This window comes from Erythrolamprus reginae, chromosome 3 (genome assembly GCF_031021105.1).
Source record: "Erythrolamprus reginae isolate rEryReg1 chromosome 3, rEryReg1.hap1, whole genome shotgun sequence".
NCBI lineage: Eukaryota > Metazoa > Chordata > Lepidosauria > Squamata > Dipsadidae > Erythrolamprus > Erythrolamprus reginae.
This window is the reverse complement of record NC_091952.1, coordinates 206,847,935-206,863,479: the sequence shown is the minus strand read 5'-3', so window position 1 is coordinate 206,863,479 and position 15,545 is coordinate 206,847,935. Positions and strand designations below refer to the sequence as shown.

Sequence of the window (15,545 nt, the reverse complement as noted above, 5' to 3'; positions counted from 1 at the left end):
GGTCACAGAAATTAGCAGTTTCAGCTCAGCAGCAAAGTCGCCAGCCTGTGAAGGCAGAGAGAAATTGACTAATTAGCAATGCGCACTAAAACTTGACGGTTCTTTATAGAGAGACGAGAGAGAGGAGAGAGAGAGGCAGAGGAAGGGAGGGGGGGGTCGCTTTCTCCCCTTCTTTCTTCCAAAGATGTTTGAAATCGCAGTCATTTACGCTCGACAATTTTTACAATAGCCTTGAGCCATAATTTTGCGAGTCTCTCCAGCATCCATCCCCCTGTATGGTCTCTCTCCACTGGCCATGCACGACCGTTTCTCTCCCCAACCGTGGATTTCCTATTACTCTCGTTACGACTCACTGAGCCCCAGGCCCAAGGATAATGATGTGTTGTTTCTTGGTAGCATAATTTGTCACACGTACATTTTTTCTTCTTCTTCTCTTGCAGAAAGCTCTGCGCGCTCTCTCTTTCTCTCTCCCCTTCTCCCTCTCGTACATTTTCTTGCTGTTGCTAATTCATGGTGATCAAATGATGTACGACAAAATAAATTGTAAAGAGTGACTGCTTGGAATTGGGAACAAGAAGGTTTTCTTTTTTTGTTTTTGTTTTGAAGGAGCGATCAAACCTTTAAAAAGGAAGGACAATTGATTTTTTTGGGGGGGAGCTTAAGTGAACCTTTACTTTGGCAGCTGGTTGTGAAGCAGGTAAGTTTCTGGCCTTCGGTCTAACCGTCTTGGCTGTATTTTCTTGTGGCTTGTTTATTGTCGTGAAGACGATGTATGCCTGTGTGTGTGTGTATATGCGCGCGATTTCTGTGGACGACAAGTATGGGCGGGGGGGCACTTGTATTGCACACACGTCTTTGGAGAATAAACTCGAATTGTAAGAAATGGCCAGAGGAGGAAAAAAAGGGGGAGGGCGAATGGGAGGTGTGTATATTGTGGATGGAGGAGAGGAATGACCAGATCCACTTAAAGGGAGAGGCTCTTGGAGGTTTCTTAAAACCTGACTGCTGGGAGGGGAAAGCGGCCGGGGAAGGGGACTCCCTCGGACGCAGAGAGTGCAAGCAAAGCCGAAAAAAGGGGGGGACGACGACGGTACAATGGAAGTAGCAGTCCTCGCTGGAATCCCGCAGAGGAGAGCCGGCGGCGGCACTTGCCGTGCTGTGGCGGGCTCTATTCTCCCCGGGGCGGGCAAAAACCACCGCGGGCCCCTTTCCTCTTCACCACTAGCAGGTGCAACCGGCAGCGGGTCTTTTTTTTTCTTTAAGGCTCGCCTTTTTTTCATTCCCTCAGCCCCTCAAGAGTCCCGCGACTTTGGCTGAGGCGCTCTCGGGCTTCAGCTTTCTCGCGGCACAGGGACACTTTTCCCGCCAGTATTTTCCTCCTCCGCCCCCGCCCCCCCCGCGTATCTCCCAGGCCCTCCGAGCTCACCCGCCCTCCCCGAAGTTCCCAGAGTTGCCCGAGTTAAAAGCGCCCGCCGCTTCCGTCCCCGAAAGGCAGCCCAGGTCGGTCCAAACAACCCCGAGCACCGGGCGTGAGGCGAGCGGCCAACCTCTCGCCCCTTCCGCCCGGCGTTAAAATGCAGCAGGAGCGTGGAGGTCTGGCCGAGAGTTCGGTGCACGCGGCTGCGCTCCCACCCACCCCCACTCGGCACCGACAGCCCTTCCCCTCTTTTTTTTTCTCGTCCTGCTCCAAGGCGAAGCGTCTCTCGCTCTGCAGAAAATAAAAGGCGGGAAAAGGCGCAGTTTGGGAGGGGGGAGAAGGGGAGGGGCCTCCGAAGGGGGCAGCTCAGTCAGCTTGGCTCAAGTGATGGCCTGGCTCTGGACTTTGGAAGGACGGGGTGGCTTCTTTATTTCCCCCCCTCCTCCCGTCCTTTTCTTCCCCGTTTGGGTCGTCGGGTAGCCCTTCTGGGAGCTTTCTCGGCTTACGGAACAACAACCCCAAACTCTTCTCTCTCCCCCCCCCACTCCCTCCCCTTCAGCATGGGAAGTGCCCCGTTGCAAATTAGACAGCAAGTGGCGCGCGGTTTCTTCTGAGGCGGAAAGTAGTTGCCCGCAACCCCCACCCACTTTCGGGGAGGGGAACCCGCCTCGCCCGCCGATGAAGGGCGAAGCCCCTTGGCGGGGGGCGCTGGGAATGCCATGCAGCCCGAAGGCTGCCGCCATGGGGGGAAAGGGACGACGGCTGGATAGGAAGCCTCTCGGCTCTCGCAAGTCGGGTGGGCGAGCCGGGCCTGTGAAGCTCCGTGTGGATGACTCTGTGTGCCCCCTCCCAACCGCTCATTTTGCCTTGTCCCCCCACCCCCGCCTTGCCCCTCTTTGCCCAGGTCGGAGGTGGGTTTCCAGTCAGGTGCGCTGAGGCCGCTCGCCATGTCACGGTCCGGGGACAGGACGTCTACCTTCGACCCCAGCCACAGCGACAATCTGCTTCACGGCCTCAACCTGCTGTGGAGGAAGCAGCTCTTTTGCGACGTGACCCTGACGGCCCAAGGCCAGCAGTTCCACTGCCACAAGGCCGTGCTGGCCTCCTGCTCCCAGTACTTCCGATCGCTCTTCTCCAGCACCGCCGGTGGAGGAGGCGGGGGAGGCGGCGGCGGCGGAGGGGGGAGCGGGCTTAACCACCCCTTGGGTGTTGGACCCGGAGCTCAGGACGGCCTGCTTCCGAAGGAGCAGCAGCAGGAGGAGCCCGGCACGCCCTCCTCCTCCCCGGAGGACAAGTTGTTGGCCAGCCCTAGGGCCATCAACAACCTGGTATTGCAAGGCTGCTCGTCGATCGGGCTGCGGCTGGTGCTCGAGTACCTGTACACGGCCAACGTGACCCTCTCCTTGGATACGGTGGAGGAGGTCTTGTCAGTCAGCAAGATCCTGCACATCCCGCAGGTCACCAAACTCTGCGTTCAGTTCCTCAACGACCAGATCTCCGTGCAGAACTACAAGCAGGTGTGCAAGATCGCAGCCTTGCACGGCCTCGAGGAGACCAAGAAGCTGGCCAACAAGTACCTCGTGGAGGACGTGCTGCTGCTCAACTTCGAGGAGATGCGCGCCCTGCTAGACTCCTTGCCTCCCCCGGTAGAATCCGAGCTGGCGCTCTTCCAGATGTCCGTCCTGTGGCTGGAGCACGATCGGGAGACCCGCATGCAGTACGCCCCGGACCTCATGAAACGCCTACGCTTTGCCCTTATCCCGGCTCCGGAGCTTGTCGAGAGGGTCCAGTCGGTGGATTTCATGCGTACGGACCCAGTCTGCCAGAAGCTGCTTCTGGACGCCATGAACTACCACCTGATGCCTTTCAGGCAGCACTGCAGACAAAGTCTGGCCAGCAGGTAAAAGAAAAAGGGAGGTGGTGGAATTCAGCTGAAACCTAGTATTTTACAGGGCATTAACTAAGTATGAAACCCAAAGTTCAAAAGTTGACTTCAGCTGTAAGCAGCTGAAGGGGGTGCCTGAGAGGGACTTGATGAGTAGAGTTTAAGGGCGGGGTAAATGTACCTCCCATAGGTATTGTAGGAAAATAGCAAACAGCCGAAAATATATTCTGGCAACAATCACAGATACATAACTTAGGTTGAAAAAAAAAGGAACATCAGGGAGCAATTGTTAGTTCATGGCCTTTGAAAATTGTAATTTGTGATTTGGTGAGTTTGATTATTGAAAGTTTGGACAGAATCTACTATTTTTGACAATAGGCTGCTGAATCAAGGACTATTATCTTAATGCAGTGCTTTTAGAAAGAAGCTTCTTAAGAACAACCAAATGATTACCAATGCATTTCTCCTCCCTTTTTCTGAAAGAAATGTTGTTTGGGTATTTGAGGAAAGCAAGTTTTGGAGTCCTCCTCCTCTTAATTATAGGGCTTATTAATTTGGGGGACAAGAGAATGAAGGGAGAAGATGTATAAGAAGAGCCTGCTGAGAGCAAAGAGAGTAGAAGTGGGGGCATCCCTAGATAAGATGTTGTAGTGTTCTTCAGACTCTATACTGTTAGATGGATTTCAAATGTCTTGCCCATCCAACTAATTTTAGAGGAGCAATACAGCAAGTAAGATTGGTGACAGGGGAAAGTGAAATGTGCTGGATAATTCAGTAAACATGGAAAGAAAATTAGATAAGCAAGCAGCCATGCCTTAGTCCCATTAGTTTTAAAACTCACTATGAGCTCCCTGGGTTATCTGGGTCTTTTCTACTTGGAATTAGTGTTCGTTAACTGTGACAATAGCAGGTAAAAATAACATATACGGCGATGCTACATTAAATGTAAATATTATATTTAGTTACCAGAACATGCAATTAATTATGGCCTCTTGCCTTTTTTCCAGTTTAACATTTTGTAATTTAATTTTTTTTAAAGCAATTCAGAAATCAAGTAGATTTTAAATGCTATGGTCTGAGTTTATATCTTAAAATCAGATTATGTATCTACTAATACTAGAGATAATGAAATAGTCCCTGCTGTATTGAAAAAATTGAGTATCATATCTATGACATCAGCAGCACTTCCCTTCAAGTGAGTAAAGCAGTGTGAATATATTAGAGTGGAAAGTGTCTCATACAACATTTTAAATGGATAATTTAGGAAATCAATGTATAACATTAAACAGAACACACACACATATAGAACTTATGTTTCATAACAACCGTAAAGTTTACATATCAAACTTTCACTTTTCTACACAAAGGAATACTTTCTGACCTAATGTATCAGGAAATAAATCAGATTTGTAGTGTTTTGAAGTGTAGTTTGTTGCTTTGCATAGAAGAACTTATATAAAGTTTGTATGGCATTCAGTAACTGATATCTGAAGAATTTCTTATGTTCCTTTCTTGAGGGCTTTTTTAAAGAGCTCAACTGCATTAAGAATTATTACATATCTTGGGAGCTTAGTATTAATAGATTACTCTGGGATGAAATAGGTATCCCATATGGTGGGAGAGTGTGGTGCTTTCCTTAGCTTGAATTCTATGCACCACCTGTGACACGATGGGTCTTTCCTTGAGGTGGGTTACTGAGATACCAGATTGTTTGGTTCAGTGCAAATACCTTCCAGCTTCATTGGTCCATATCATTTGAAGGATGTGACTTCTGAATGTTTGCAAGTGTCAGAAATAGTGATACTGACCTTCCTTTGCTGTCATCTTACTTCATCCTGGGTGAAACCTACAATCTAGTTTTCTGGACATTAGCCCCATTAAATTCAGTTAGATTTGTTTTCAAGAAAACACATATAGGTTTGCATTGTATTACTTTTTATATCTATAAACATACTCAGATTTGGATATAGAATAACGTTGGATATATTTAGACTATTAATCCAAAGGAATTGCTATCATTTGAAAAAAAAAACCCAATGTTATTCTGACTAGCCCTGATATTTCGATCTTAATGGTAATATTACTCAGCTTTATCACTTGGATCGTTAACACCAGTAGGCCTAACTATGTCATTGTGGTGAATTATCACATACACATAAATAATAAAGAACAGATCAAATACCCTAAGAAATGAGAAAGTACATATACACTAAACGAGAGAGAGAGAGAGAGAGAGAGAGAGAGAGAGAGAGAGAGAGAGAGAGAGAGAGAGAGAGAGAGATTTATGCCATGATTTTATAAAAGTTGTGATTGAACTTTTAAGACCCAGTTTAGAAACTCAATGAAAAACTAGGACATAAATACAGTATTTAAAAAGAAAGCATTCTTAAAATGTAGCATTAAACAGAAGAAATATTTTTGAAAATATGCAAATATTACATATAAGGTTTTATTTTTTAAAGAAAGTTATGAAAGTAAATTAAATTAAGGCAAATGAACCCAGTGAATGGTTTTTTGAAATCTTTATTGATTTTTGGAGGAAATAATGACATTGTAAATTAACAGGTCAAAAATGCAAGCATTGGGAAGTAATACACAAATCTGATTCTTTTCTACCTTCTGATAGTTTTGTGTACTGGGATAAAAGATGGGATGTCATAAGTAACGTCTTGCTGTTCAAGAATGAAGACACAGAATTAATGCATATACTTTTAAATTAACATTTAATACAAACTCTTATTTCCTTTAATAGGGCTGTCTCAGGCCTTCAACATCTTTAATAACCATATTTTTAATTTGCTTAAAATAACACCTTTGTTCCCAAAATATTACTTATGTAGTACATAGTATATAGATGGTTTGGGATTTGTAGTATCTATTTTAAACTGTTATAAAAGAAAGTAAAAGTAAATAGCAAAAATGTGGAAACATCTGTACTGTAGTACAATACTGATATTTTTGATAACAATATGTTAAAATGACATTTAATTTGAAGCATGGGGTCATCATTAAAATCTTTTTCATTTCAAATATTATTAAGATTATACTACTGAGCTTCAGACTTAGAATAAAATAACTTCTTTGACACCAGATGTATATATGTGTATATAGTTTACAACCTGTTTAACAGCAAAACAGAAATGAAACCTATTAGCATGATTCCAAATGTTTTTAATAAGGTGAAATTGGAAAAAAAATCTAACTCAGGTTTTAAACGCTGAAATTAACAGGAATTCATTCCAAGCATACTTAAGGAAATTGCAGCTCTGTAAAGTGCTAGGTATTCTGTATTCAGTCAGTAAAGAGTTAACTTTTAATTATATGTACATTTCATTCTCATTATTTAAAACTTTAATATGGGGTTTTTTAATGATGTTTTTATATGCTTACATTCAAATGCTGTAATTATAGTTGTATGCAGGGCGGACCAGTTCCAACAGTGGAAAGCTGGAAATGTATCTTTGCTCTTCACTGTCTGTATCCAAACTCTTAAGATCATCCTGCTCTGGATGTTTTCTGTTGAAGATCTTGAGCTTTCAATTACTCTCTCCAGGGTGGCATGAGTAGTGTCTATAACCTTTTTGACTTAAAGCAAAAACTTTTGGGTTCCTTTTAATTTTAGCATACTCATGTTTTGTATTTGATTTTGGCTTTCATTTTTTTAAAGCTGCTATTATCCCCAGTATAGTTTGCTTCTAACTGATCATTTAAATGCTACTTTTTAAAGGTTTATATGTGTATTTTGTAAAGCTATTCTTGTTTTTATTTTGAGTTATTTTATGCTGTTTTCAATATGGCTTTTTGCGTTTATTTAAAATTATTTACATATACTATTTTAGGAACATTTCTAACCACAAACTGGAGAATGAATTCAGTTTAAATTAGTATAGTACAAATAGAACCTATCACAAGATGAGTACTGTGATGCGTGTCTGATTTACCCTTTGTTCCTGATTCAGTAAGTGCTAACAGCCTTGCTTCTGTACACTGATCTTGCTTGCTGGGTGAACTCAAAATCTGATTTTATGGTTCCACTTTTGGAAATGGCAATTTTATAAGTTTTTCTTTAGCCAGAAAGAACTTGTTTGAAAAAAGGGGTTCTGAAGGGCTTGCTATGCTAGAACTATGTTAAGGATGGCTTAAATTGTGTTTTGTTGAATGCCTACCCTGCCCCTTAAAAAAAGATTTATTTAGGAGAAATTGGTGTAGGAACTACTGACAGCAGACAAATGATGACATCATTATGACTTCTGCTGAACACCTACGTTCAGAAAATATCAAAAAGCATAACTACATTTTTATCCCTTTAATGGGGATAGAGAACCAGTCACACCATGCAGCTTCGGGCTGTTTTCATTTACTGACACAATAAACATAGCACACTTGTGTAGAGTGGGCTTTAAAGCAATTTTTTTCATGGCCAGTTTATTGCAAGCAGCACATCCTGTAAAGTATTAAGTTAAACTCTCTATGTAAATAGAAGAATTTTTAGATCTTTAAAACCCCAATAGTATCTCTTCTTACTAAATTTGTAATAGTCTGTATTAAATACCGGCATGTAGTGTTCTGCCCAAAAAACCCATTGATTTGAACATAGATTTGTTTTCTGTGAAGGAATTATATGACAAATACCTGCCTTTTGAGAATGTGTTACGACTTTGCCCAAAGAGATCATGCACTATATTTTTTCTTAGAAGCTTCTTGGTGGTCTTTAGCTGCCATGTTATCATAGTCATTGTGACCTCAATCCTGCTTTAGTGATAACCTACTTCAATCCATTTTCATTGCATTATACATTTTCTGCCAACCAATCTGGAGCATGAGAACATAGTATAACATCATCTACAGTTAGTATAATCCCAATGATTAGTTTTGGCCATACTATTATTTTCCTAGCTTACAATTATGGATATTGTTATATTTATCACTAGTAAATAATATATTTATTCACTTATTTATTAAGTTTATCTGTTACACATATGTATATATTTCATATGTCTTCCAGAAGCATTGACATCAGGTGTGAAATCATTCTATTTTATCATTTCTCCTTTGAGTTCACTAGATTAGATTGAAATGAATGGGAATGTTCTATGATCAACTTGTAAAAACTTGTCTTGTTATGACTTGAACCTAAGTCTCAACTGAAAAAAAAATAGCCATTCATAGCATTTTAGTCAATTTACTTCTCATCTCACAAGAAATGCTGGTCTCCCAGTAAACTATCACCAGTTACTGAGCATTTTGTTTTGAAATAAACAAATGTGTTTAATGTTGTTTTATGTATACAAAAATATTGTAAAAGGATATATCTTGTATTTGCTTGGAAGCTACACTTATCTATAGTTCAATATGATTTAATTGTTCTATCAATCGCCTGAGAAGCTATTCTATTTAAGAAATAACTAAAATACAAGTAAGCAGTATAAAACATGTATTTAATTTTGTCTTTTCTCTTGGGCAGCAATCTTACACACATGCTGTTTAAACACTGGGATTTACTGGGATTTAAGCAATTTAACTGTAGAGGGTTGCAGAGGTTCTGAATTGTGATTTAAATCACAGCATCCTGTTGAGTAATAGAGGGTCTATCACTACCTGCTGTTTTTGAGCTTAATAAAATAAATATTGGTCTGTGGTTGCCATTTCTTCATCTTCTAAGTAAATTTCCAAATCAGAAGTTGTTTGTTTTGCCTAAATCCTTTTTCCAAAGAGACACTTTTCTTTGGCATTATTGCTGGGATTTTCTGTAGAAAGCCTGATACCTGGTATGTTTCTGTCACACGGGATGAACAATTCCTAACCTTAAAATACTATCATTTATATTTGGCAAAAATGAATATGCTTTGTGTTTCCTAAAGGAAAGTTAGTTGTTTAGTACTAATCAAATTATAATTTCCGGAAGGGGCGGCATACAAATCCAATAAATAAAATAAATAAATAAATAAATAAATAAATAAATAAATAAATAAATAATTTTCTAACAAGATTTGTTAAAAAAAAATATTGTCCTCAGCTTTATGAAACTGATTAATTTATCACCCTGGAATACTTTCAGGAGGATCATGGTTCCCAAGATTTCTTTGAACACAATATATCTGTTGCTGTGTCATTTCAAGAGATATAACTGATTTAGCACAAATAAATCCTGCCAAGATTAACAGAACCAGACTGGTTGGAGGGTGTCTGGAGAAAGTGATGTCTGAGAAAGCAGACACACACAAACACACACCTCTCTGAAAACTCTTGTCTTAAGAGAAATCTCAGAGAAGATATAATCTGCCTTAATAAAGGAATAACTGTTTATCAGTGGAAGGTTACATTTAACAAGAGATTCAGAATGCAACATTTGCAGTATTTGGATTTTATTAAAAAAAAGATAATCATATAACCAAATATTACATAACTCTATTCATATAGGTAGGCCCCAAATTTGAATATAGGTGAGGATCCAGGATGGCACCAACTGCTTATGAGAGCAGTTAGTATAGACAGAAGGAGATATGACGGTAACTATCTCGCTTTTCAAGGAAAAGGAGATGTTGACAGCGTGGTGCCTGTCCCTTCTTCTAATCTATCTGCCTCTGCCCTGGTCTCCCTATTGCTTGCCTTTAGTGAGTGCCAAATCTGCTTATGATAATATGTTTATCCTTCATGAATTGGTTAGAAGGAGGCATAACTCTGTACTGATTGAATGAAAGTGATAGATATAATCAGTGTTCCCTCTAATTTTTGGGGGGGCGGGGGGCGGAAAAGTACAGTGTCTGAGCGGCAGTCCCTTCGGGACTGGGCTGCTCAGAAATAATAAATGAATAAATAAACAAACAAACAAATAAAAAACCCACCTTGTTTTGCCTCAGAGAATATCAAAATAAAATACTATACTGTGTGTCTATAACAATGAGCTCATAATAGGGTAACTCTATCAATATCAAAATGCCACTTAAATAGTTGAGCTAGTTTCAAACTAGATTTTGATTTTCTTTCTCTCTTCCTTACTCCCATTCTTTTTCTTTCTCTTTTCCTTCCTCTCTTTTTTCTATCTGTTTCTCTCTCTCTTCCTCTCTCTCTCCTTCCCTCTCACTCTTTCCCTCTCGGCTTCTGGGCAGGTTTGGAAAACTCTGAGTTGATGATGATTTTTAAGTGAGCGATTGCTCACTGCTCAGCTTAGAGGGAACTATGGATATAATCCTATCTAAGGTTTGCTCACCAATTCCAAAGTTAAGGTAAATGGTAGTGATAGTGTCCCTTTTTTATGCCTTTAAATTAGCTTTTTAACTAAAGGCAATTGCTTGGACTAATCCCTGCAGTTTTCTTGGCAAGTTTTTTCAGAAGCTATTTGCCAGTTCCTCCTTCCTAGAACTGAGTGACAGTGACTAACCTGAGGTGACCCTGCTAATTCAAATGCTGAGAATTAACAGGTTTCATTGAACTGTAATTTAAAATCTGATAAATAACACCTCTGTGCAGAAGTGCAATGTTACCTTTTCAATGGTCCATGAATAATTTAAGCAAAGTTCTCAAGTAATGGGTAAATTCCTGATTTTTGGAATGCAATTTAACAATATATTGACATCATGATTCTTGACAAATGTCTATTTTCTTTTATGTACACTGAGAGCATATGCACCAAGACAAATTCCTTGTGTGTCCAATCATACTTGGCCAATAAAGAATTCCATTATGTTCTTTTCTTTTCTGTTCTATTCTATTCTATTCACTGATTTGTGACAACTGGTGGGACGATGGGACAAGGTAAGACGATATATGGCGAGTAGAATCCGAGACCAAGCTACAAGGAATAAATTGGAATCACTCTATAATATGTAAACAGATACTTTGCTCTTGAGTTAAAATGGTATATACAAGAAACACCCCCGGTTTAGTGGTGGGGTGGGCACTACTCACAAAGCACCTGTGTCTGGGGGTGGGCACTACTCACAAAGCATCTGTTTTATGTTGTGTGTGTGTTCATAATTTTTTAAAAAATCAATAAAAATATTAAATTAAAAAATATTCCATTCCATTCCATGCTTCACTTCGAGCAATAGAAGTCTTCTCCCTGGTTGCTAACACTAGGCTGTGATAGCTACCACTAGGTTGTGACATTTAATCATGGGTGAAATTCAGCAGGTTCTGACAGGTTTTGGAGAACTGGTAGTGGAAATTTTGAGTAGTTTGGAGAACTGGCAAAAACCACCTCTGGCTGGTCCCAGAGTGGGGTGGGAATGGGGATTTTCCATGCCCACCGAACTGGTAGAGAAATATTTTGAATTTCACCCCTGCAATTAATGCTATAAATGTTACTACCACTAGGCTGTTACATTTCCTGCTCTATAAGAGTGACAGGCCATGTGCCAGCTGAGACCTTCCCGAGTGACCTGAAATGGCCACAATGCAGTACCTTAGCCTTTGGGGTTAGAACCATCTAACATCAGTTGCCTTTTGCAGTTCTCTTTCCTTCAGGGATTCATCAGCACAGGTACTTGCTCCCCTCGGTTAAAATTTCATGCCAGGCTATAAATAGGCAGTTCAGTTGGCAGTAATTAGAAAGGAGCAAGCTCCAAATTTTGGGGGGCGAGTGGGTGGGGGACTACAGAGCTCATCTCTTTCCCTCATACTGTTAAGCATGTAAATTACTGAGTGACATCAGGCATCCTTTCAAGATTGAGGTATCATCAATATCCAGTTCTTTGTTTCTATTCTGGGCTGGACAGAAGATTCAGTAAATGTCAACATCTCGGATGTGGAAGCAGTAATGGGATTGGATAGGATACAACAAGTTGCAACTCAGCAAGACAAAGTAAAATGGTTGGTCCTTATGCTTTTTCTGGATGTAATCATGTTCCCTCTGAAATGCCAAGAGGGAACATGATTACATCCAGAAAAATATCTGGACGTTTTTCTGGATGTCTAAGGTTTTCTTGAATTCAGACCACCTACTGAATCAACAGGTAGAGAGTGGCTCATGGGGTTTTTTGAATCAGAAGATGCTAGAGACAGTTACACTTTGCCTTGAGACTTGAATGTTTTAATTGCTCTATTTGGGGCTGTCTTTACCAGGTACAGGTAGTTAATGAAAGCAGCAGTTGTATGGTTATCCAGTGATTACCCATTTGTTTCCGAGTACAATTTAGTGTTTATTTTAACCTACAAAAGGCTATTTAGTTTGAGTCCAGATTATTTAATTGACTTTCAAATAGGATCTATATGCCCTGCTTGAGCAGCATAGGAAGAGCTTATTTGGTGTTATTTAAATTTTAAGGCATAACTGGGAAACTTTCAATGGTGCCCTTGTGTCTCTGGAACATGCTACCTCTTATCCTCTTCATCCAGATGCACCTCCACGCTTATTATTTCAGAAATGGGTAAAAATCTGTCCATTTCATCAAACAATTGAGAATTAAAATTTTAGTTGCATACATCCAGCTGTTTTAATTTTATTTTAATGATGGATTTTAAAAAAACCAAACATTTTATTACCAGTAATTTTCTGTAGTTGCCTCCATAATTTGTAACTTGCTTACCTTGGAGCTTCGTATAGTATCTTCTTTCCTAAACTATTCTAATCTACTTCTAGCTCAAATTAATTTTATATGAGCATTTGGGGGTGAAATGATTAGTTTTAATGTTTTGCTTTTTATATGACTACTTTGTTTTACACTGCCCATTGTATTTTTATTTGGGTGATTGACCAGACAATAATCTGGAGACTCAGAAGATTTATAGAGAAATGAGATGGCTAAAATTAATAATGACAAAACGAAGAATACCAGTCTCAATTCTGAACATTTGCATACAGAATACCATTAACAAGCGTAAATTATAAGAATTAGGATAGTTAATTATTTCTTGACTAACTATTAAGGGAGGTGCATTGAAAACCAAAAGGGAAATTAATATATATAGCTATGAAATTTATTCATAGCAGAGTGGGAAGCAATAGGATTGAAGAAAACCAAGTATTACATGCCAATTCATTTAAACATTAAGGCAGAAATCTGAAGTCCCATTTAGCTGAATGAGCAGGAGGACTTCCAAATGAAACAGGGTTAAACTTACCCATTTTGAAGTGAATGAAGTAATGCGTATTATCATCTAAAGAGTATCTCCAATTAAGTCTTTAGCCTAAGATTATCTTTTTGTATCTCTTCTCATTAGATTTGGATCAGTAGCATCTAGGGAATACCAAATTGGTGGGAAAGCATGTAATATCTAGAATGAGGTGGAATATAGGGAAATAAGATCAAAATAGTTAAACATGTTACAATTTAATACAATTTAATAAAACCAACTTGTCCTAAAAGATAATTTGATGAAATCAACCATGAGAACTGTTGTTTTGTCCTGGGAATTTCAGGTTCATCAAAGAAAGATAAAGTAAACAATAAACTAGACTGTGGCCACCAAGGAGATTTTGTACAAACAAAATTACTAGAAGACAAATGAGACCTCTCTAATGGATAGAAAAACATTTGTAGGTACCAGAAAAAATGATTTCAAGTAGCAGATTGTTTGATACAATTGAACTTTATCCACAAATAGAAATAGAAATTTGAATTTATTCTGAACTTTGGGGTGGTCCTGGGAAAATCATTTCACTAACACATTAAAATCTGTTCTGAGTTTACAGTGTGTTACATTTCCTTGAAATTTGGTTCTTTTCTCATTAATGTAAGTTGCTATAGTGGCACTGTATGTGTTTTTGTGCGCATATGTGTGTAAATGATACCAATAGTTTCTGTATATCATACATTATTTGTACAAAAAGTATATCTTACTTTTTGTTTATTACCAATATAGCTGTCAAAGTGGGATACTTTAAAAGATGAACTTTCTACTTGTGATTTCACAAGCTTGGATTTTTTTTTAGAAGTACTGTTTCAGCAATAATTAATTCAGCTTAACCAAACAGAACGACTACCTACTTTTCTGACAATTATTGGCTTTAGATTTTATTTTATTTTTACCAATTTTCTTTTTTTACCGCTCTAACACAAATTTTGGGAAAATAAACTTTTTAAAGTAAATGTGGATGGTTTAGAGTTTTTTTACTTTTAAAAATAAAGTAACAAATTTATGCTTCACTTCAAACATAAGCTTTTTCTACATCTGAGCATAGCAAATATAACACATCATTCATATAAATCATATGGCTATTCAGAATGATTTATTGGTTATATCTGTTCCTTTGGTATCAATGTTGCTTTTTCAAGCACATATACAGTAGCTCCTGATCAGAAACACTAAATCATGTAAACAATATTATTATTCAAATACAGTGGTACATCTACTTAAGAACTTTTCTAGATAAGAACTGGGTGTCCAAGATTTTTTTGCCTTTACTTAAGAACCATTTTCTACTTAAGTACCCAAGCAAGGAAAAATTTCCCAGGATATTTGAGAGCGGCATGAAGGCCCGGCCAGTTTCCTGCCATTCCCCCTTTAATCCTGGCCATCTGGACTGCCAGAAGAGCCTTTTAGTGGCCCTTAAGGAGGCTTTGGCAGTCCAGAGCAAATGAAGCATTTTCCTTTCTCCGGACGCTTGGATAGGGAATAAACCTCTACCAGCGCCCAGGGAAAAGAAATGCTCCCTTTGCTCTGGGCAGCCAAGGAGTCACCACAGCAAAGGAAAGGCGCTGGCTATAAAGCTAGCGAGCGAGAGGAGAGGGGGAGCCTTGCAGCATGGGAAGGAAGGGGCAGCAGGTAGCAGCAGCAGCCAGTGTATTGGAGGCATGTGCTCCTCCTCACCACCTTAGAGTCCCTCTTTTTTTTTCAGCCTTAAAGTTTTGGATTTTTTTGATTCCCCTCATGTCACCTTCTTCCTTCGGCAGCAACTTTCCTCCTCTTCCTCCTCCTCCCATCCAAATTCCAAACTTTTATTTCTTTCCTAATGGGTTTGCACACATTATTTGCTTTTACATTGATTCCTATGGGGAAAATTGCTTATACTTAAGAACGTTTCTATTTAAGAACCTGGTCACGGAACGAATTAAGTTCTTAAGTAGAGGTACCACTGTATTTCTATGTTAGCAGACTGATGGCAGTACAACAGTTCCAGAACAGTTGCCCTCAGGATTGTCCTTATGATATTGTCAAATACATTGAGATATATTTGTACTCTCGGTAAGATTTATACTTCTGTGTTTAGTTTTATGTTTGATCTATCTGTTTGAAATCTCACCTAAGCTTTCTGTTAAAACAACTAAGCCTCAGGCTTAAAGAGAAATCCAAAGCCATAAA

General features: G+C 39.5%; 1 protein-coding gene across 2 annotated transcripts in view; it reads left to right on the top strand.

The window, feature by feature from the left end:
- The first annotated feature begins 612 nt into the window (after positions 1-612).
- The window catches only part of KLHL14 (kelch like family member 14), an 82,838-nt gene continuing 67,905 nt past the window's right edge, over positions 613-15,545 (top strand). The window contains exons 1-2 of one of the 2 annotated variants that reach the window (XM_070747702.1): positions 613-697; positions 2,322-3,317. In XM_070747702.1, the coding sequence (XP_070603803.1) occupies positions 2,365-3,317 (953 nt within the window). In that variant the 5' untranslated portion in view covers positions 613-697; positions 2,322-2,364. Of the gene's footprint in view, positions 698-1,013; positions 1,229-2,321; positions 3,318-15,545 lie in introns of those variants that run through there. The other variant, XM_070747703.1, reaches the window with a different exon arrangement.